Source organism: Drosophila innubila, chromosome X (genome assembly GCF_004354385.1).
Source record: "Drosophila innubila isolate TH190305 chromosome X, UK_Dinn_1.0, whole genome shotgun sequence".
Lineage (NCBI taxonomy): Eukaryota > Metazoa > Arthropoda > Insecta > Diptera > Drosophilidae > Drosophila > Drosophila innubila.
The window spans coordinates 14,812,634-14,837,392 of record NC_047626.1 but is presented as its reverse complement, the minus strand read 5'-3'; the positions used below and the strand labels follow the sequence as shown (position 1 = coordinate 14,837,392).

At 37.6% G+C, this 24,759-nt stretch overlaps 1 protein-coding gene across 1 annotated transcript in view; it reads left to right on the top strand.

Annotated features, from left to right (window-relative positions):
* The window catches only part of LOC117782823 (neurogenic locus Notch protein), a 47,961-nt gene that overhangs the window by 5,429 nt on the left and 17,773 nt on the right, over nucleotides 1-24,759 (top strand). The window contains exons 2-4 of the mRNA XM_034619873.1: nucleotides 10,063-10,156; nucleotides 21,897-22,165; nucleotides 22,271-22,475. Coding sequence (XP_034475764.1) covers nucleotides 10,063-10,156; nucleotides 21,897-22,165; nucleotides 22,271-22,475 — 568 coding nt within the window. The remainder of the gene's footprint in view (nucleotides 1-10,062; nucleotides 10,157-21,896; nucleotides 22,166-22,270; nucleotides 22,476-24,759) is intronic.

The following is a 24,759-nucleotide window of genomic DNA, read 5'->3' as shown; positions in this document are numbered from 1 at the left end:
CGATTAGGCCAAGCAGTTGTTGCAGTCTGTTTATTGACTTTTAATGATGGCCAGGCGAATTAGTGCGCACACACACACACACGCACATCCATCTCTCTCTCTCTCTCTCTCTTGCTCTCTGTCTATGAGAGACTCATTGTTTCTCTTTCCTTACCTTACCCTTTCTTCTATACACTCTTCCTCTTCCTTAGACTTGCCTTAGCCCATCAACTTTTGCCTCTGAACAACTTGGCCAACGACTTCGTCTTTTACTTCTTGCCTGACTTGCTGCCTGTTTAATGAGTTTTCTTTATGGCCAGGGCGCAGCACACACACACACACACACTGACACACACACACTACCAGACACACACACACACACACAGAGAGAAGTATCGGCTGCCTGATACGCACTGACCGAACAAGTTTTCAGTATTTCTTTCTTCTTCTCATTTTCTGTTGTTCCTCGTTCCTCGTCTTCGGGCTGAGCTGTTGTTGTTGCTTTTTTTTTTTCATTTCTGTTTTATGCTTTGTGTGTCTTATTCTTATAACCACTTCATGGCCTGGGCCCGGCTTGGGCTTGGGTCCAAAAAGGCTGACAACCTCGGCTGACGATGGACGACGACGACGACAACGACGACGACGACAACGACGACGACGAGAACAAATAAACAAACGGGGCAAAAACAGCTCTCGGTCTCTTCGGGCTCTTGCCTCTCGGGTTCGGGTTCGGGCTCTGGTTCGGTCTCTGGTTCGGTCTCGGTCTCGACTTGGTCTCGATCTCGGGCTCTACTTTGGAGTACAACAATTTTTATAGATATTAACCAAAGTGTCTTGTCTTGTCTTGTCTGGTGTTGTGTTGTCTTGTATTGTGTTGTCTTCTGTTTTGTTGTGTTGTCTTTGCTGTCTCTTGGCCAGGGCCAAGCCCGATTCCAGGCCCAGGCGATGTTAGAGACAGAGAGAGAGAGAGAGAGAGAGAGAAAGACAAGCGCACACATATATTGCATGCTTAGTTGCTATCTCACTCACAGACAGAGAGGCAGACAGAGAAAACTTGCTTCAACTCATTCAGCTGGACATAGAAATTCTTTCTAAGTTTTAAAGTTACAACAAAATGTGGCAAGTTCTCCAACTGCTTTCGTGTGTGTTTGTCTGTGTGTGTGCAATGAGAAATGACAATCATCATTATGTACACTTGAGCGACGGCGATCAAACGTATCGCATATTGCCTATAGAAGAGTCTTCTTCGTCTTTGGCTTCGTCTTCGTCTGAAGTTGAAACCGAAATCGAAGCATCTTGACTTGACTTCGGGTGTAAGAATTCATCTGTTGTAAGTAGATCAGCCCAAGATCAGCAACGCACATACACACACACACACACTCACACTCACACACAGATGTGTAGAGATAAAGAATGTTTAGAGTAGATGAAAAAAGAAAAATGAAGCATAAATAAAATATATACAGTTGATGTCTTTAATTACACATCTCTAGAGGTTTGACCAAACATGGTGTATTATTATAGAATTATCTGACAGATGATCATATTTTATTATAAACAATTCAGTCATTATCATAATAATGAGTACATATATCATCCAGAACAACAAATCGAATATAACTACAGATGTATTGACAACTTAAAACGAAAGAGTATTACAAATGTATCTAAAACTCAAGATTGATAATTATGGATCACATTCACAGACATAAGCATAAAGACAGATTGAACATTCATTTATAACAATCATTTTAGAGCATCTTCAAACTAATTAATGCATCAGTTAATGATCGTTGTAAACTTTTGAGTATCTTTATTTTATTTTATTTTTTTTTCATCTCAAATCCATTAAATCGAAGGCAAAAGTTGTTGGAAAATGCATTCAACACACAGTTACATTTATGATCAATGAAATGGAAACAAATGTCAGCACTTAACTGTGTCTTTGTACGTGTTTGGGTGTGTGTGTGTGTTGTATTTGCATTTGGAATGTCAAGTTAACGGCTAAAATGAGCTACCAGTTTGAAACTGCCCTTAGATCACTTAGCAACTGTCTCACTTTTTCTCTTTCTCTAGGTAAATCTCTAAAAGACAGGTGGCGCCACCGCATTACCAACTTTGACTTTGAACCAACGCTCTCGGTGTCATCAATTAGCAATGCAACATGGGCGACAAACTGGCGCTCTTGTTGTTGCATTGTTGCATATTGTATACAGCTTTAAATGCCTTTAACTTAAGGCTAATCTAAACATTCACACGCTGTCGAATGTTTTTAGTGTAGCTTTCAAGTTGCTCTCGCTGGTATTGTTGTTGTTGTTGTTGTTGTTGTTGTCTGCCGGAAGTGTTAAATGCTTCACTTTATTTAAAGTACACACAAAGCCAGACCGTGAGGGAGAGAGAGAGAGAGAGAGAGAGGCATAATATCACTCATATGACACATTATTATTATGGTTTTTAAACTTCATGCAACTTCATGTATTAAAGCAACCCTTTTTATATACTTATGTTCATATGTATATGTTTGTTTGCTTGTTAATGTGTGTGTGTGAGTGTGTGTGTGCGTGTGTGTGTGCGTGTGTGTGTGTGTGCGCCTGCGTAGCCATTTGCGTCGCCGTCGGCTTTGGCGCGCATTTGTGGACGACCTCATGAGGGTGTCTTCTCCTTGCGTTCTTCCCATGTCGTTCCCACGTTGCCAGCGTAATATCTTCCTCTTCCTCCGTCTGCCTCTCTCTCTCTCTCCCTCTCTCTTACACTCGCTCTCTGTCCTTGCCACAGGGTTGCTGGGGGTTGGGGGTGCTCACTGTCGATGCCACTGTCGCCACGCAAAGTGTCGCATGTGTTTTCAAGTGCACTTCAATTACCAAAAACGGGGCAAAAACCTCCCGAACGGCATTACCAACTCGCCAGCTGGCCCATTTAGAACGTTTGCATTATCATTTATATTGTTGTTGTTGCGGTTATCATGCGCTCAATTACGTAGCATTTCAGTAAGGGCGCCTTAGGGTAGGTCTGACAAAATAACACACACACACACAAACAGATGCACACACAACACATGCTCTGCCAAATGATTTGTGATTGGAAAAAGATGCATAAATTCCACAGATAATTTTACGCAACAGGAATAAGAATGAATAAAATACCTCAAAACTGAATCTTAAAAAACTCAAATAATTACTTGCAATATATTTTATGTAGTTCAGAAGATTAGAAGTAGCTTAAGTTGTCACATTTCTATCAGTTTCCTATATATACTTGCGGAAAACTGAAATATCTTATTTATCTTCCATTCTTATAATACTGAACTTTAAAAAACTCAAAAATTTACTAGCAATATATTTTATGTAGCTCATAAGATTAGAAGTAGCTTAAGTTGTCACATTTCTATCAGTTTCCTATAGATACTTGCGGAAAACTGAAATATCTTATTTATCTTCTATCCTTATAATAATTATTACTTGAAGCTTCCTTAGCTTTATATTAATTTTTAATTAATTTATCTCAAAATAACTTGCTCAAGTTATATTTTCGAATTTATTCGTTCATTTAAATGTTCATTGTTCATACATTAAAGACATTCCAGTTTGCAATAATCTTTCAAGTTCTATGTGATCAGCACACATAAATGAATTTGATTTTGCAATCTTGCAGAATTCTTCAATTCGGAAATGGTCTTGAATGAACGTAGTTATTTTGAGAAACAAATTTTAGATATGAGATCTTCAAAGTGATTCTCAGAAACATTTCAAATTGATCTTCAATGATCGCTTCTCTATATTTTTAAAAGACTTGCATATTCAAATGAAATTGTTGCTTAATGTATTTAAATATATCTGCTGCTTATCAACTTGTAACCGAAAATGAAAGACAGAAAGAAGAAGTAGTAGGAAAAGAATGTAACCACAAAAACCACAACATCCTCCCCATTTGGCTGTGCCACCCAACAAACGTTGATCCAATTACCGAGTATTTCGAGTACTCTGCCAACTGACAGATAGAGACGAGAGTAGACGAGACGAGACGATTACCGATTCCCGGACTCTTCCGACTCTTTTCGTAGTTAGTTCTTGAGTCGAGTTCGTCTGTCCGAGACCGACTTGGGAGGAGGGCAGCGTCTTGGGCGTCTCAGCTATCGCAAGTAGTGAGTTGACTGTGGCCTATTAATCTATCAGAGCTGAAGACAGCGCGACGTCGAGATCGGGGGCCCATAGATATGCTGGAGACCGCAAAAATTCAATGATGCACACACTCTGTAACCTAAAAAAAGAAAAAACAAAATCGAAAATAAAATAAAATGGAAAACCTTTAAAGCAAACCGAACCAAAAACTAAACCCAAACCGAACCGAACCATCGTTTGTTGGTTCCCACACTCGTTTTTCGTTTTACGACTTTCTGTGCAGCGACTAGAGCGAGCAAGCAAGAGAGCGAGAGAGACACATAGTAAGCGGCAGTTGGAGCTACTTTTTCATTAACACTTAACAATCTTTCCGCATTTTGTTGCCTCTGCTGTTATTACAACGTTCACGTTTGCTGGACGCCTCTGCAACGTAGTGTCTTTTGTTGTTCTTGTTGTTGTTCGGTTCGGTTCAGTTCGTTTTTTTTTTTCTTTTTTTCGTTTTCTATTTGCCATTACACATTATTTATGGGGCGACTATTTATTTTTATTTAGCTTTTCATTGTTGTGGCTGCCACCTCCACGCGTTTTAAACAGCCCCCGCAACAATTTGTCAGCACTTGTGGTCGCAATGCCTGTGAAACATTTTGAAGACAGCTCTCATTGGCATCTTGGACTTATCAGAATCAAAAGGCAAAGAAACAAACAGACAAAGAACAGATACGACAGAAAGAGAGAGAGTGAGAGATACAGCGAGTTGCATGCAACATTTTAAGACGCAATTTGCAAGCCAAAGTTTTTATCAATTTGCGAATTACAGCAGCTGAATTGATTATCAACTAATAGAGCAGGGAGACGAGTAAATAAAAGTACATAAATATGTATCTATTATGAATAAAGATCACCTAAGAAAATTCAATCGCTTTTTAAAATTCTACAATTTAAACGATCGTATAAAAAGTAAAACCTATTGATTGCTTTTCTTATGATCACATAGAACTTAATTTTATCGAGATCAGCTATGAGAAGTGAAAATAAGATTACATTTAAAAGGTATAGAAATTCAACAGAAGATTGCATAATCTATTGATCGCTAATCTATGAATTTAAGATCATGTCCAAACTGATCCCAACATCGATCCAGTACAACATCATTGAATCAATGAAATGTGTTTGCATAAAAACATGATGAAATTCTGCGAAACGCTCTACAGATAATAATGCTTGCCTGACATTTTAAACATGCTGAAACATGCACAATACTGTCAAGTTTATGTATGTATGTATTTCAACATGCACATACAGACTGGCAGCAGCACCACGATTAAAGCCTGAGAACGTAAAGCGTATCAAAGTTTCGGTAGTAGAATTTATGACGCGTTTTTCTTCCAAAACCGATAAGTCAAAAGATTACATAGCGTAGTTGTGTACTCGTATGTATGTATGTATGTATGTAGTATAGTATATGCCACACGAGGCTAGTTTCCTATTCAATTCACACACATTGTTATTGTTATTTTTTATTGTTATAGTTGTTGTTTGTTGAAGCTAAAAAGCAGCAGATAAAACTGAATGTAAACGAAAGGAGGCTACAGACATTTTGCATGACTTTGCCAGCTGTGCAAGTTAACGACTTAAAAATGCATTTTATGATAGAGGAATTGGGTTTTCCTCAAAGGCAAATGGAAGCATAGAAGCATTATAAATTGGGAGAATCAGAAATCACGACTGCTAGATATCCTGTAAACATAAAAGTGGCTTAATATTGCTATAGTTAGAGAATTGTTCAATATCAAGTTATATATTCAATACTCGGAATATTTCACAATTAATTAATTAAGTTTATTATTATAAAAAAATCAATAACTGGACGAAATCTTTGTGATCAGTTCTTTTAATTTCACTATACAGTGGGTCACAGCTTATTTGATCCTTTACAATTTTACTCCTCATTACAACTCCTCCTTCGCATTAGATTTTTAATATGGAACCCAATTTGTGCTCTCGTGAACAGGACTTAAACTTTTGCTCTCTCTCTCATTCACCAACTACTCCACTTCCCCCCCTAGTAAACCACTCTCTTAGAGTAGTTGTTAACTGATTTTTTTTTTTTGGGCAATCATTTGCAGTTTTGTTTTTGCTCATAAATAAATTGTTATTTTATGATTTCTTGTTATATCGGCGAACCACTCTGCGGTTTTTTGATAGTTTTTTTATAAATGTACATACATATATATTTTTATATTTATGTAGATATGTATATAAGCAACATATACGTATACATTTGTACATATTTATATATAAATTTACTTATATTGTGCGCTGTTGTGCGGTGGAGAAAAGCGTGAGAAATTTTTGGCCGTGGTTTGTTATTGTTTTTTTTTTTTATATTTAGATTGTTGTTGTTGCTGTTGTGGTTGTTGCTATTTTACTTGTCGCTGTCGACGTTGTATCTGTTGTTGTTTTAAGTTTTTGCCTTTGTTTTAGTTTCAGTTTCGTCGCTGTTGTTGCTGTTGCTTATTATGCTGATAGCGTTTTTGGGTGGCTTTTGTTTGTTGTTAGCTATATGTGTGTGTATGTGTAAGCAATGCGAAAAATTTTAATTCGATAAGCGCCATTTATAACGGCCAGTGACATTTGTCTGCACCTACTACCGTACACGCCCCCTCCGCCCATCCGCCGCCTCAACATTAAGCGGTAGTTAAAAATTACCTTTGCGATCAGAAAACATCAACGACTTAAAGTAAAGTTTGATTTGTAAAAAAATGTATGGAAAGACGAAAATTTCAAAAACAAATTATTGAATAAAAGACAAAATCGGAAAAACAAATGTGTACATTTTCTTTACTGATTAATTCAGTATAAGTTTCATATGCATGAATCGAAAAAATTGTCTAAAATATATTCACACATTTTTTAACCGATAGATTGCTACGTTATAGTCCAATATCTTTATATAACTTTAAAATTGAGTAAGTTAGCTCTTGCCGCTGATCAAGAATTTGCTATTTACTTACTTTAAATGGATAACAACAAGTACCTCAATATACTTCTGATATCAGCTTATGTTTCCTCTTAGCAATTGCCTAAATATCTTGAAAATACCTACAATAATTGAGATAAAAAACTTGAAAATGTTTGACTTGATTTACACTTACAACTTATGCCTAGTTAGTCACAGTTTAACAGCGATTTAAACAACTTGACTAATTAACAACTCATTTGTCTAAACAGCACGTCGAAGCTCGTGTAAAAGCAGCCAGGTGCGGAAGGGGGGCAACTGAATTGCGAGGGTGATCTTCACGTTACACTTGCCTGCATCGGCAAGCGTCCGACTAAACGTCAGACCAAAATACCTCAACAGATTTGTACAGCGCGTTTTTCATTATGCGGTAAATCACACGCAATAAAAAAAAAAACGAAAATTGAGAAAATGAACAAAAAAAAACAGAAAGAAAAACTTAAAGCGTTCACGCTCTGTTGATGAAGCGTTGAATTGCAAAGCGCGCTGTTAATTCATTTAAGCCAAACTACGACCACGCCCACAAGCGGTAAACTATTCAAATTACAAAGCGGGAAAATAAAAAACAAAAAACAACTAGACAAGTTGACAGTTTTTAAAAGTTGCCGCCGCTTTTTTGGCTATCGAAATTAGCTGCAGCTGCCACAAAATGAATCACGCGCTTTGTAAGAGGGGAAGGGACAAGGAAATGCAGGAACTGCAGTCAATACTAACTATAACTGTAGTACTTTGATTTTTAGGAGTAAGAAAAGTTTTTAAAAGGTTTTCAAGTGAAATATATTGACCTTATTAAAATCAAAAGCAAAACTTATAGCTTCTCTTATTGAGCTTTTATTAAAATGTTGTGTTAATTTATCACATTGTATTATTTATATGAATTACGTATTTAAATTATAAAAGTTACTGTCTGCAATTGAACAACGAGTCTTTAAGCCATAAACGCGACTTAACATATGATAATAATAATAATTATTATTATTGCTTATTTTGAAAGATTGTTCTATAAAATTAATGATTATGATGCTCAAGATATACACCTTTTTAAAAGGTATACTTAATGTACTGGTAATTGTGAAAACCGAATCGAACCGCACCTTAACAATGCGAATGCGAATAAACATTTTTTAGTGGTCGACTTTTTTTTTATTGTTGTTGTTATTATTATTGTTGTTATATGCGCTGCACTAATTGAGGTCAATTAGTTTAGGGAGACAAAGAGACAGAGACAGACAACACGCAGCTGGCGACACAAAATGTTGCTAAAAATTAAGACAATCAACAAAAAATGTATGGCAACATGTTGCTCTTGTTGTTGTTGCATTTGTTGTCTTTGTTGCTGTGTCGCATGTTGCTTTTGGCTTTTGGTTTGCTCGCATAAATTTCGCAATATTATGCATACGCCGCGTATGACTCAACTTCAACTTAACGGACTGTGTATCTGTCCTGTCTGTGTATGTAAGATAGTGTCTCTGTCTGTGTGTATATTTCAGGGAAAGATTTATGCCCATCGATCATTTAAATGCTAAATTTATGTTTACGTATACGCGATAATTTCGCTGTTTGCATTTTGCATTTTGCATTTGCTGATTTCGGATTCCGAGCAACGCGTCGTTCACAGTGAACACTCATTGAAAAAAGGGTGGCTAGTACTCCATAGGAGGGTGGGGGGTGGGATGTATGTATGTTGCAGAAAGTGTCGTAGCCACATAAATACATACAAGTATCTTCTTTTCTTTTTTCTTTTTTATTGTTGTTGTTGCCACGTTGTGAAGACAACGCTATTTATTTATTGTGCTGGGCAATCAAAACTTATTGTCGCCGTCTGTTGTCGTCATCCTCTCCCCTTGCCTGTCTGCTCCCTCTTCACCTCTCTCCTTCTTCTTTCCCGCTCTACCGATTACCAGGGCAGGAAGTCGCCACACGCCCAATTAGCAAACATTGGGGCGCTTTAAAGCGCGGTGCGTTTGTTTAATTTGTGTGCCACTTTTACAATGAAAAATAAGCATATTCAAAGTTTTGTTCATACTTTTTTTTTACTACCCCCCTCTTTTCTTGCTCTCTTTTTCTTTTGCCTTTTCGCTTTTTGCTCGCAGCAAATTGCAAAAGTTAAGTATTTTTTTTTATATATTTTGGCGCCCCTTTATCTGCACTGCTGGACAGTTCAAGTGCACTGAACTTTATTCATTGTGTCTGTTTGTGGTTGTTCTTGCTGTTGTTGTTGTTGTTTTTAATGTTGTGCTTGATATGCTTGCTGCGCTGTCGCCAAGAGTTCGTCATTTGGCTTTGTCATGCCGCCGCGTGGCCTTAAAGTCAACACTCAATTTGCGAATAGAATATGTAACTAGAGTTCTCTTACTCTTTCTCTCTCTCTCTCTCTTTCACTCACACTATTTCTCGTGTAAAAGCAGACGTTGCATAAAAGGCATTCTAAGTAGCTAGAAGAAGGATAGCTTAAAGAGATCGACATAATGAAATCAGAGAAAACCGAACTTTTAAAATTAAGTTTTTTAGAATTTTTCAACATTTTTTAAAGTATAGAAACTTAGCGTATCAATTTTGTGCAGTCGTTGACAAAAGAATATTTCATTAAATTTATTTATTACATAAATATTTTATTGACTTGCTTAGCAAAATGATGAAGCCGCTTTGACCTCTTTGCAATACCAAATTTAAAATAGTACAAATTGAATAAAATAAATGTGTCCAGGTACTTAAATATCCACATCATTGCTCGCAGTAAATATTGGCAATAAAAACTTGATGTTACCAACAGGCAAACACAAAGAGTGTTTTAAAAGACATATAGTAATAATAATTAAATTAATGATTTAAACTATGCTTTTCGATTTGATTTAGATATTTTATAATATATTTAAGAATATTTTGATTTATTAACAATTAATTAAAATCAATTAATAAAACATATTTTCCTTTGTTTATTTTTAGAAACGAGCTCCTCCCTGGCGGTCTCCTGCACCACATTGGGCTGCAAGAATGGCGGCACATGCATCACACAGACCAATGGCAAATCCTACTGCTCGTAAGTAAACCCAAATCTAAAGAAAAGTCCACAAAATATGTAGATGTGTAAACTAGTCCATATTGGGAGTGTGATTAGGAAACCAGTTTATGGAGCGGAAGGAAGCATTCATTAATTGGGCCCCAGTTTACAACATTTTGGGCTTTCATCAGCATGTTTTGAACTCTAGGGGCCTGTCAATTTATGCAAATTGATTCAACTTGCCGCCATCGTCGCAGCATAGAGCATATATGGATGGGGGTTGGGAAGAGAGCAAATATTTGCCATAAACTTGAATTGATTTACTCAATTATTAGCATAAGTTTTGGCTGCCGAAAATGACAGCAACAAATTTGCATATGTCAATCAATGACCAGTGGCAATATCATTTCCAAGGACACACTGAAAATGTTGAATACGAATGTATTTTAATATATATATATATATATATGCATATAAATTGAGAAACTGACAGAGAGGAGATCTGTCATCAATGCGCATTGACAATGGCATTTCGGTTAGCTTGAAATTTGTCTAGACAGACGATGAAGGAGGACAGACAAGAGACGACTACATACAAAACACAGCCAAAAAGGAAGGATTGAAACGGAGCTCAAATTGAATTTCCTTTAAGACGAGACAATAGCGCCCGCACAATTCTTTCAAGTCTCCGCTTCCCACCTCTTCTACATGTTGATTCCCTTTTGCAGGAGACGTAGAAACGAACGCAATGTTGTTACTGAATAATGGCGGATATTGTCGAATGATGACGAACGACTCCGGTTCGTGCCGTTGCCAGAGTTTACTGATTTTTTCAGATCTCTTTTCGTTGTTGGTCAGATTTTCCTGTGCGGTTTTTTTTCTTTAAGCCCGTTTTGTTGTCTATTTTGGTAGTTTGTCTTTATTTTATTGCATTTTCGGTTGTTGTTTTTTTGTCTTTGTTTTTTTTTTTTTTTTTTTTTGTAATTGTTTTCGGTGTTGGTCTCTTTGTAATAAATCAAATGCGAATGCGGCTCAAACAAATGGCACGTACGCAACGCATAACTTGGACTGAGTTATGATATGGATGCGACGAGCATACGCGTAGAGTACTCTACTCTTTCGACTTTTGCTTTATTTTTGACAGACTCTGTCAAAATTTTACGAGTCTGTCAGCCCGGCAATTTGAACGTGGCATAATTAAAAGTTTGGGGCGTGCATTTGTTGCTTTCAAAGCGGGGCAAGATCGTTAGAAGTTCGCATTGCACTGCCAAACAGCTACAAATTTTTGGTATCTACCTCTGTCACTCTTTCTCGCTATCTCTCTCTTTGTTTAAACAATTGCAGCAGCTTTAAACCGTGATCAATGATCTGGGCATCAGTGTGATCTACAGCACGATCGGGGACGCTTTCATTCACTGTATAACTATGAAAGCTTTTGTGATCGAATTGATCTTTAGCCCAGACATTGATGCTTTTGCTCTCTGACATATTTATAAGAAAACTTGAAGATCACTCTGAACATCGATTAGAATTTCTGAGATGTATTTTTATAACATTTTTAGGCTACATATAAGGATTGCCCTCTCTTTTTTCAAGCGATCGTGAGTGATCTACGGTAGATTCAACTACCAATCAACGGTAGCCAGTTGACACACACACATACACATACACACACGCACACACAGCTTCCCTCGCCTCTTTGCCGTAACTTTAGCTGGTATCACTATCTTTAGCAGGTAATTACATAAAAGCGCTTTAGCTTTTAGCCTAAAAATGCGACCGCTTTTTTCGCTTTGATTGCTGTGGTTGCTGTTGTTGTTGTTGTTGTTGTTGCTTTTACGACATTTTCTCTGGACTAACTGCTGCGATCGTTTTGCTGATGATCAAGCCATGTGGCAGTAGTACATTTGCCTCGTCTCTCAGTCTATATTGGCTCTCGAATGTGCGCGCCATGGTTGCCCCCGTTGCCTCTGATCATCAACGGCACGATCAAGCCATAGAGGTCTGTTCCATTGCAGTCTTTACATATGTAAGTGATCTACCTCTCTCTCTCTCTCTCTTTCTCTATCGCTCTCTGTCTCTCACTCTTTATGTCTGCTCGCTTTGCTCAATGTGCGATAACATCGCTTGAACTTTGTCAGCCAAAGACTCGGAAATAGTAACTGTAGCTAAAACTGAAGCTGTGACTGAATCTGAAGCTGAGCTATTTGGTGATCGCGCGTAGCTTTTCCACTGATCCTCACTGTGTTGAGTACACCACATTTTGTCTTGATTTCGAATTGGTGCACAGCTCAGCGATTATTTTGCAAATTTGAAAATTTCACGAGCTTTTGCCCAAACTGTGTTTACCGATCAATTCGATACGATCAGCAGACCAACAAATCTCCTCCAACGGCCCTCCCCGACTATTGAATGCTCTGTGCTCCGAGCTTGTTGTTTGTTTAATTGACTTGATTGCCAGAGTTGATGGCCTGTGCAGGACACGACGCGGCGCAACGCGACGATCTCTCTCCCAGCCCCGTCGGCCGTTTATGTCAGCATACGACTCGACTCGCTTTGACTTGCTTGATCTGCTTTGATTGTCTGTCTCATTCTCCTTCTTCTTCTTGTTTTTGCTTCTCCACCTTCTCGCTCAATAGCCATGTCAAATGTCATGTTTGAGTCCATTTTTGGTTTTCATGCATCGCCCACTGGCCACATTGTGCTGCCGCTTTACAATTATGCACTTGAACAGGGTCCAGAACAATGAGTTTGATTTACGATCAGTTTTGTGGATCAATAAAGTCGCAATACTCCTAACTGTTATGCTGTGGTAAAAGCTTTCCTCGCTTTGCCATAAATTATTTCTTCATTTTTATTATTTGGCTCTTTTTATTGTGTTGTTTCTCTTCAACAAAAAAAAAGCGTTTTTTACTTGCGGTTTATGACATGTTAATGAGCAGCTGAAACGCCACAGCATCGTCTCCCACCACCGAAAAAAAAAATGAGTAGAAAAATTGACATTGCCATCAGATGCGGCACATTGAAAACTTTACTTTGAAGTGCGAGCGATCAACAATCTACAGATACTCCCAAAAAAAAAAGCAAAAAGCTAAACAAAACAAAAAGTCGAACTCGAAACTGCGTGATAATGTGCTGATGTTCATGTTGATGATGAGTCATCTAACTGACTACAGATTACCATTCCGCCAATTCTCTGTACAAATATTTGCCATCAAAATTTATGATTTTCGAAATGCCTAAAAAGAAAAAAGTTATAAAAAAACTGGGTGAGCATGGCACAGACAGTCAATAATAGAATGCGGCAACGTTGCAGTTTTTGTTATTTCTTTTACTGTCAATTGACGCTTGGGAAAGAAGGCAGTGTCGTATTTCGATAGTTACTTCCTATATATACATATGTGTATCGTTTGGCTGCATTGTTTGTGAAACTATAATATCGGTGAGATTTATTCAACTGTTTAGAATCAAAATTTCAGTTTAAAAGCTGGTGTATGTGTTCAATATTGATTTTGAATATTTTAAAGCTTGAATATATAGTACACATACATCTCTAGCAGTCAGTATACCAGGATTTTAAGAACATAGTAATTTGATATTGGTTAATAAAACTGTGAAATCTGAAATCCAAATAAATACAACTATCTACATCTCGAGATTTTCAAAAAAAAAAAAAAAAAAAAATAGAAAGAAATGTTACGTTAAACAGCAAATATCTATAGATTTCACTTAGTTAAATAGTTTTGGAAATTCCCAAATCAATTTTAATTTATATCATAATTTTTTAAAAACAGTTTTGTAATGTTTTTCCTGTATTTTTCGTTTCGATTCAATCAAAAGCTGTGACTCGCTGTGTTTAACAAGTGACGATAAACAGTGACAGTTCACTGCAAAGTCACTGAATTGCTGACCCGAATCAAAAGACAAGGCGAATATAATTTTGTTCGTTTATTTTCCATAGCTGTTGTTGTTAAGCCCTTGGCAAGTTCGTTGCCTAAGTCTTTTGTTTGTGTTCTGTCTCTGTGTGTGTGTGTGTGTGTGTTCTGTCTGTGTTTGTGGACGTCAGTTCATTGTTTCACACACACACACACAGATGGAAGACATGTGTGTGCGTGTGTATGTTGTTTAATGCCCATGTTGTATATTTCCATTTAATTTCATTTCCCCACACAGCTGAAAAGAAGAAGAGAGCCAGACCAGAAGACAACTTTGGTTTTTATTTCAACTCTCGGCTCACACGCTTTGCACTTAAAATGTTCTTTTTGGCTTTCCTTCTGCCTTGTGTGTTCAGTATTCAGTTTAGCTCTATCGTTTCTTACCTGAGCAATGGGCCGGCGTCTTAGTCTTAGCCTTGCTACTAGCTGCTAGCTGCTTACCTGCTACTGAACAACAACAAAACCAACAACAACAATGAAAAAAAAAAGTGAAAAATTTCAAGCTCTCTGTGCAATTACTTTAATTAACTCATCATTAAGCACGACAGCAGCAAACAGTCGGGTGCCCAACCACATGCTTGTGTTCATGTGTGCATGTGTGTGTATCTGTATCTAATACAGGGCTGGGCCAAAAGGAAATGACAATGAAAATGCCCAACAACAAGAGGCCAAAAAAAAAAAAATATATATAAATAAAAAAATAAGCACATCACGTCAAAAGCAAATGCCGCGCTAATCTCTTAAGCGTCTCAGCCAACAGCAACAGCAACAATAGCAACAGCTTTTTATGGTCCAGTTACAGTTAGCATACACTGTCAGCGTCAGCGTTGATGACACATTTAGTGAGCATCAGCTGGCGGCCATTTTGTGTGCTATGCTTTGGCGCATCCTTCGATTTGATCTCGCCCCAGGGCCCCAGGCTGAGCTTGAGCTTGAGCTTCAGATTCCGATTCAGTTTCATTTTTCCCCCAGGTCTCTCTTTTAAAGATCCCAATCCGCAGTCAAACTTGTTTGCAACCTGCTTTGATTGCTTTTCTGTGTTGCTGTTGCTTCTGCTGCTGCTGATTTGTTATAGCAGCAGCAGCATCTACACACATCCTCCCCTGGCCGCCCTGCTGTTTATTTCTGCCCCCTTCGGGGCCCAGCTGCCTATTCCCAACTGCGATCGGTTCCCGCCTGAGCGTAGCGAATGTTTATTGTGCATTCCGCTTGCATTTTACATTCTTGCCTTATACAGCAACAGCAATGGCCATAAATTGTTGCTACACACACACACACACACACACAACTCATCTCTCACACACATACATATACAGAAAACTGAACCTGAATCCCAATCGCGAACCCTTCTGCTCTTCATTTTGCGCGCCCTTTTTTGCGGCCAAGGCGTTGGCGTACAAAATTCCTTTAGCCAAGTTTTTTGCCTTTCCTTCTTGTGTTTTTTTTTTAATTTTTTTGTTTGCCCCTTAATATTATTTCATCTCGAAGTCGCCTGATTTCATTTCATTTTATTCCTTTTCGTCTTGTTTCGTTTCGTCTTGTTGCGTTGTGTTGCGTCTTTCGTCAAAATTAAAACGTTTTATTGAAACTCAATTAAGTTGGGCATTCTCACGACTCACGCGACGAGGACGACAAGAGTTGCAACTGCCACAACAACAGCGATAACAACAACAGCAACTAACACACCAAAATTTTAATTATGACTCTCAGTCTGAGTCTGCATCCGAATCTGTATCTTTAACTGAGTTAAAGTCACAGCTGAAGTTGAAGTTGCAAGTCTGAAAGAGACGGAGCTTGGCATTACATAAATCTATCATTGTTTTGGACCATGTCATAACTCCCTTCATCATATGAAGATGATGATGACAGCTGCCATCTTTCCCATGCCCATGTTATATTACACTCCATGCTCGTCTCTGGTTTCGTGGTTTATTGCACTTCTTTAGCATTTTAATGAGATGACAGTATTTCATTCTTCCAATTAGTGTTGTTACCAAAAGACAAAACCTATTGATTTGCATAAAGTGTCGTACAATATATTGAATTAATCAAGAATCGAGGGCTTTGTTTTGCCTAAGATGAAGAAACGCTTTATGCAAATAATAATGCGAACTAGATCACTAATATCGTATGACTTCTAATTGGTTTTTATGCCCTATATACAAATCTGTGGCTACATATATAATAAATGATAGTTCTCACAGGTTATCGAACTATTCAGTTGCTTGATTTTAAAGTAATACCTTCTGATAAAAACAAGTAATGTTAAAACGCTGCTTATCCAGTTTTAGTTAATGTGATGTATAAGTTTACTAAGACTTAAATTGGAAATATTAAGAAAAAAAAGAAAAGAACAAATTGATATATGCACATATTTTAAATATTAACAAGTAATGCAAATTGTGCTCTTTTTTTATACTGATAATTGCATTTTGATATATCAAATATTGTTGAGAATTGTGTTTAATTAGATATCCATCGATATCACTCATGAGATCAAGTTCCTGGCAACAATGTTGCGCAACATGTCAAGTGTTGACAACTGATCGCTGAATGAATCCAACGAGTGGATGGATGGACTCATTGTAAATAAAGGTCGCTGTATACAATATTTACCTGTAAAGCATTTGACGAGCCGGTGTCCCAGTCTCAGTCTGAATCGTTGGGATACACATACATACTATAAGAGAGTAAAATATGCATTTTTTTTTGTTGTTGTTGTGTGTTACCTGTTACCTGAGCAGACAAAAGCAAACGAAACGAAATGAAAACGCACAGCTGAAAATGCGGCATGACATGTAACTCATACGTTAGATGGATGAATAGATGGATGGATTGTTGGCAAGCCAGCTAGCTGGATAGACAGCTAAAAGCGGAAAGAAATTTGGTGTAAAATTTGTTGTTGAGCCGTGGGGTCACGCATTTGTCGGTCGCCGACGAACGAAAAAAAAAACAAAACAAAAAAAAACGGGTCTGAGCTTAGACCGAAACTGAAGTTGAAGTTGAAGTTGAAGTTGAAGCTGAGCTCAGTTCGGTTCAGCTGCTAAACAAATACCAAGTACATAAATACATAAATGCCTGCGGTGAAATGCAGAAGCAGTTAGCCAGTTAGTTAGCTAGAAATATAGATAGAAATGGGTATACAGAGCGAGTGAGAGAGACGTAGACTGACAAGCGCGTTACAAAGGGAGGTGACTCAAAATGGCACATTGACATAGTACGACAACAACAACAATAATAATAGCAGCAACAACAAAGTCGTCGACAACTCTGTTTTCTGTGTTTTTTCTGTGTATTGCCGTCTTCTGTCCGCATGTTGCACCTGCCCAGGGTTAGGTACAATGTCCGCTTGCACCCGTCGACTCGTCTCTGGCATTGTTGGCTTTTCACTTGAAAGACATGCACAACAACAACTACCACGCTGCCACGTTGGTAATGTGAGAAGTGTAAGCTATTTACCCGAAGAACAAAAACTAATAAATACTACAAAGCATCTTAGAACTTTTGCTTAACTAAGCTTTACAGTCATGGCTTTGATTAACTCATGAGCAGGAAATTCATTTGCATACAACTTGAGAGGTTTGAAAGGTTAAGCTGAAGATCGCTTTAAACATAAAACATTAATCAGCTAGATGAGAAAGTTTAAACTCAACTGTCCAAGTTTGATTTGATTTGATTTGATGTAATAGCATTTTAAGACACAAACACAATATTTCAGACTGTGATAACCCCTCTGGTGTGACCTTTCATTAATCTACACTCGATAACCTAATGACAACTAATTTTGCAACTTTGTGTTGATCAGCATTGCGAGTGATCTTTGACTGTTCTTTTCGAGAATGAATGCAACTGCTTTGTTAGGCACATTTGCACATTTGCACTGGTGCAACACACAAAATGCGCACTTGTCACAGCGCGAACAACAACTGCAACATGAGCAACAACTCAACTCATCAGTTGTGCAGATTATTATCGATAGATCCCCTCCCTGGCAAGCAATGGCATCATCAGCTCAGAGACTTATGCCAAATAAAATATATTTTATAATGCTTTAATTGGTTGCTTTTGTCAACGAGCCAAGCCAAGTCGATTCGAACCGAGCCTTTAATTGCAACCAGGCGCTTTAGACATTGACAGCGATGTTAACTGGGCGATAAACATTTTGCTTCTTTTTTTTTTTTGGCAGTCGAAAGTTCCCCCAGGCTCCCTCTTTCTCGCTGTCTCTCTCTAACTGTTTACATACATTGTCGTCGTTGGTCGGCGATCTTGATATGTGCTAGCTAAGCAGAAAGCATTTGCCAGCTGTGGCGAGACCAGACCATACCCAGACCCAGATCCGGGGCCAGCGTGTGAATTGCATTGCTCTGCAGAAATTAGATATCCAGAGAGCATTACGAGTACAACCGGCAGCTAACTAGGCGTTGTACTTTTCTTCTTTTTTTTTTTTGCCACAAAACAACAACATGGAAGCCATAGACTACAGTAGTGTGTGTGTGTGTGTGTGTGTGTGTGTTGACTAGACCCGAGACGGAAGACCAAAAAGATGACTGATCATCGGTTGAAGACATTAAATCATTCGCTTACCAGACCAGATACCAATTCTACCTATCAGATAGACCAATGCACATTTGATAGCCTCAAGTTGATGCTGCTGTGGTTACACGCTCGTGAGAAGTGAGAAGCGAAAAGAAGCCAAGTTGAAACCGAATTGAAGCCAAGTTGAAGCATTATAAAGTTATGATTATGAACATTTCTCTCTAGTCGACCGCAAAATTGAAATCGCCAGCGACAGACTGACTGGCAGACAGTCGAACAGACAGATAGATAGATAGACAGATCAAATTGATATATTTTTTTTTCTATTTTGTTCTCACACAAGGCGATACCGGATAATTTTTTATTTGTTTGCAGGCGTGTTCATAGACAGAAAAATATATAAAGATAGAGAACGTCATATTGATCGTGAGAATATAATGCAAATCGTATTCAAATACAGTATAATTCAACACAACTCACCACGCATGAGCATTACTCAACACTCCACACCACAGTAGTCAACACTATGGTGTAGTTAAAGTCAAGATGATGTATTCACCCACCACAGTCTTTAAACTTTGAACTGAGAAGAAATAAATATATCACCTTGCTAATATTACTACCATAATTAAAACTGCCCAATTTAATATTATTGCTCAAAGTGATTTTAGTGTTTTTAAATACAAAAATATAATAATTAAATTACCTCGAGTTAAGAATTTGACGATTCTTGAATTTATATAACAAAAACATATAACATTAAAAATATTTACATGCTTAAATTTTCTAAAAATCGTACTTGAAATAAGGTCAAATTGCTCGACTTGAATAATTTTTATTAAGTGAGAAATCCAGTTTAAAACATTGTGTTTCAAATGCAAAGTACTTGCATATTTCGCTTCGTGTACTGGATGCTGCCCTGTGTTGAGTTTCTTCTGACAATCTTTGCACGTGACTCACGCTGTTCTCACGCGGTCTTCTCTAAGGCTTAAACACACCCTGTCCAAGCTGCCTCTGGATACTTTGGTTTATTTGCCAATGCGAGTCACGTTTTCATTTATTTTTTTCTTCTCTCCTTTTCTGTTGTTTTTATTCTGCTTCATTTTTTTTATTTTTTTTTTTTTTTTATTTGATTTTTCTCTCTCGCGTTTCATTTGAAAACACAACACGAATCGAGTTGGCAACGGGGCTCTGGCAACTCTCAGCTTCAGCTCCTAGCTCCAGCTCCCAACTTGACTCAGTTCAGTTCAACTGGCTCGTGTATAATTTATATTACATTAATTTTTCATTGCTGCACTGTGCTGCATAGTGGTGCAGTGGTGCAAAGTTGGAAGAGAAAAAAAAAAAATACCCGACTGACACCTCATTTGAATGGGGAGTCCGTTGTCTTATCAGCAACATCGCCACTGGCCACTTGGTTTGTTTCAGTTAGTTTTCGGTTTTGTCTTTAGACACAAAACCCTCCTCAATTTCCCCCTCATGCATCTCCCCATCCGCGGGCAACAAGGCCTACTCTTTAACAGCACAGCAGCCAAACATCGATTTCTCAAGCGAACAACAACAACAACATATTGCTAACTGTTTTGCCTACCGCCATTTAATTTTCCCAATGGCTTCGATTACGATCAACAATCGGCACAGCAGCAGCACACACACACAAACACACACACATACACATACACATATAGACATACACATACAGCACACACTCACATAGTTGAAAAGTGAGGTTAGGCAGGGCATTTAGTGAGGTTATGTGTGATACAAATTAATGCTAAATCTAAAGCATTTTCACACACTTGTAACGGTAAGTGGCAACGCCGAAGACGAAGCCAAAGAAAAGCCGTTTCGATTCAGTCTTCCCCTCCTTCCTCTCTTTCTCTCTCTCTCTCTCTCTCTGTCTCTATTCAACTAGCCATTGGCCAAAGAAGTCGCGCCTTAATGATTATTCATTGCTTCTACTTCTTCTTTTTCTTCATGATCATCGCTGTTGCTGTTGCTTTTGTTGTTGTTGTTGCTGTTGTTGTTGGGATGCTGTTGCTGTTGCTGTTGCAATGCGTGTAATTTTCTCATTGCTGGCTTTGACTTTGGCTTCGATGAAAATTTAATATGCAATCAAGATCGCGCACAAATTACCGTACATAAAAATTGTTTTCTCAAGGGAAAACAACAATGTGCAAGTTGTCGTTCGACTTTAACTCCAAGTCGGGAGTCATCATCATCAGCAGCAACAGCCAACAGCAACATCATCATCAAGAACAACGTCATCGTCATCGCCATCGCCATCGTCATCGTCATCAGCAATCGAAGTGCATCGTCGTTGCATTCGATGACTGCAATTACTTTGCTAATTTCTTGTTGTTGCAGTCTTATGTTTCGTCTATTGCTGTTGTTGTTGTTGTTGTTGTTGTTAGTTGCTAGCAATGCAGAATACATGCACTATGCTTATTGCTTTTTAATGAGTCGCAAAACGCATTAATTGATCGTGTAACAGACAGCTTTTATTTGGCTCACTTTGTCAGCCTAAAGATATAAATCGATTATCGATTTAACTATCTTAAATTCTTACAAAAATTATAAAATATTTAGAAATTTCATATTTCAAAATAAACCGTCTTGTGACAATTCCAGCTACAAAACTTTTGATACCAAGATGAAAACGATTTTAGTTCACAATTTGTTGATATTATATCTAAAATATTTCATATATCATCAGATATTTCTCAGAGATGCTGTATAATCTGTGTTTTAAAGTCGTGCCCCTTTACAAAAAATTTACTTAATCAAAACCCCGCAATTATAGTATATATTAATTATTTTTCGCTCACAATTTCCTAGATTAAATCCATACAAATAATCCATCTCAGCTGCAAGAGTTCACAAAGCATAAAAAATTATTCAAGAAGTAATTTTAGCAATTGTTTTTTACAAAAATATGCTCTTCGCGATATACGTGCTATGATCGTTAATTTTTATAGAAATAGCCTCAGTTTTTGCCAAGTGTAAAATAGCGTGATTTGCATCTGCGAACTGTGAAAGTCATTTGGTAGCTGTCCGAGAAGGAAATGAGGCAAGTTTGTCAGTTTGTCAGCCGCTTTAACACTTTACCGCTTATCGATGGACACAAATCTGCCGCCGATTGCATTGACTGCTAGGAGAGTCCATAAACTAGATACGACTATGCGTTCATTATCTGCAAACGCGATCCGGCAATCACACAAAATGTATCTCATAGTTATGTATCTCATATGCATATCTCTCTCTAACCAGATATTTTTGTATCTTATTTTGTTTTTTTTTTTTTGCAGTTGCGATACACGTTACGTTGGCGACTACTGTGAACATCGGAATCCCTGCCTGACCGGCCATGGACGTTGCCAGAACGGCGGCACCTGTCAGGTGGCCTTTCGGAATGGCCGACCGGGCATCTCGTGCCAGTGTCCGCTCGGCTTTGAGGAGTCACTCTGCGAGATAGCCGTGGCCAATGCCTGTGATCAGGCGCGTTGCTTCAATGGCGGCACTTGCCAACTGAAAACGCTTCACGAATACAGCTGTATCTGTGCCAATGGCTATACGGGTGAGTTAACAACTTAGCACACGCATATATAAGCACCGTTTTGACTTGCCTTTAATCAAATTTCTCAATCAAATATCTATCTATATTGCTTCTCTCCTACGGCAGGCGATCATTGCCAGACACAGAATCTGTGCGCCAGTTCGCCATGTCGCAACGGTGGCACCTGTTCCGCTTCGGCTGGCAGCAGCAGCTTCAGTTGCAACTGCCCGCCTGGCTTCACCGGTCACACCTGTTCCGAGGATGTCGAGGAATGCCAATCGAATCCCTGCCAATATGGCGGCACCTGTGTCAACACGCATGGCTCTTATCAGTAAGTATTTAGATCTTAACAAATTTCTTTAACACATTTATTTAAGTGATATCAAAGTGGAAGAGGATTTATCAACAGCATATGAATCAGAAAACAAGACCAGCTCATGAAATTATGTAGTTTTATTCATTTAACTAATATCTAACATAATATTAAAGCGTCGCTTTTAGCAATTATCATATTTAGATTCCGTACTAAATAAAAATACAGGGGTCAATTAAGTTTGTGTTTCAATCAAATGTGCGTAACAGGCAGAAGGAGGTAAATTATATATATTCTTGATCAGCATCAATAGTCAAGTCGATATAGCCGTGTCCATCTGTATAAAGAAAGCAAGGAAAGTTTCAAAATTACAAAATTATAATTCCCATTACATTTGCCAAATGTATATTAAATAGATGAATTTAAATCTTACTAGGATAATAACTAGGATCAAGTAAATTTGAAGCATTATTTTCAGTCAGTTTTATTTAAGAAATACAATGATTATTAACGATCAGGGACTTTTTTAAGTAGGATTAATATAAGTTTAAAATATTTTCGAAAGAAAGTAGAGTAGAAGAGGGGGAAGTATAGAGTGATGAGCAATCATCGCTTTCAGCTAGTGTCATTAAACGAAAAGCGAATTTAGTTCATATTTCACCGCATGACAAGTGCAAATTTGGTCGCTTGTTCGACAAAAGATCAGACACATTCCGATTGATGAGTTGAGGTATAAATCGTTTGGCAATGGGACGGGGAAGGGGAAAAGACGCAGAGAGATGTTGAAGAAAACAAATCGTTAGATTTGCATATTTATCTAATTTATCGAAAAACTGTTTGCGGCTGTGCGCCAAATTAATGACAATTTAAAACTAATAATTTATAAAATCGAATTCGGTCTCCATTGTTGTGGCGAATGGATCGTTTTGGGCAAAATACACACAGAAACTACATGTCGTATTAGCATATGAAATCGATTAAGATTGTTTATGATTTTTTGCTTTATTTTATTTTTTTTTGTTTTGGCCAACACTGGTCAACAAATTGGCAATTGGCCAAGTTACAAACGGTCGGACGACGACTCAGCGTTTCCACTCTAATTAAAATATACAAAACCAAAATACAAAAAATATATATAAAAAAAAAAACTATTGAAATAAATCACACAACTGATCATTCAATAGAGAGACCTCTCCTATTCCCCCCTTTTTCTCTATTTAACTGAAATTTCCGGCGCTTTGTTTCGTCTCTGAACTGGTCCGGTTTGGCTTGGCCAAGTAAATTAAATTATTTCGTTAGCATCATTTGCATTTTTAATTTGAAACACACAAATTACCAGCTGTATGGTACGTGGGATCTGGGGATGGGGATGGGGAGGTATTTAACTCTTTTGTTAAGCTTAAACGGCGACTTCTAACAAAATATAGTAATACCCAAAAATCGAGCTGAAAAGTGCGATGTGAACATGTGTTTTATTGTGTTGTTGCTCTCTTTTTCGCCATTTATATCATTCGACATCGAACATCGGTCAATAATTAGCATATAGTTTGATATTGTGTGATCACTAATTGATAATTTGTTGGATTGTTTTTGCTTCACCTCCAAAATTGTAATATGAATCATAATCCTCTCTTCTCTATCAATTCAAAATGCTCTATATTCATAGATCGCTTTTAGCATAAAGTGTGATCGCTGATCACTAAATTCTTTTTTGTTAACTTGCTCAGTCATCACTCTCATAAATTACAATTAGAATTCAAATTCAAATCTGAGTACTCGTAAAGTTGTCGATTTAATACCTTATTTTGGAAACAGTATCAATTCTTTTCTTTTGTCAATGGGGACACATACTTAGTTTGGCTTTAATGCCTGCCACTGTTGGCGGCATTCGATAATCTAGCATTAATTTCCCATTCGATATGTGATTTGATTGTATTTATGCGTAAATAAAACGTTATTTAAATTTTTGGCAAATAAAATCGTTAATTTAGTGGACTGGACAGCGATACAAGGTATTAGAAACGACTACACATAGATACTACACCCGATAACCAAGCTTAGTCATTCATGTTCCAAGCATATGAGTATGAATGCATATGGATATATTGATAATATTCTTAGGCTGTCAGATTGCAAAATTTACAGCTGCAAACTAAATAAATCGTTGAATGAATGTTTTTCAAATAATTCTTGGATATATTTCGATTACTTCTTTGCATTTCATTTAATGTCATATCATTTGACAGGATTTCTATACGACATTTGATGTAGTCACTTCTGTTGATTTGAATGTTTCACAAAT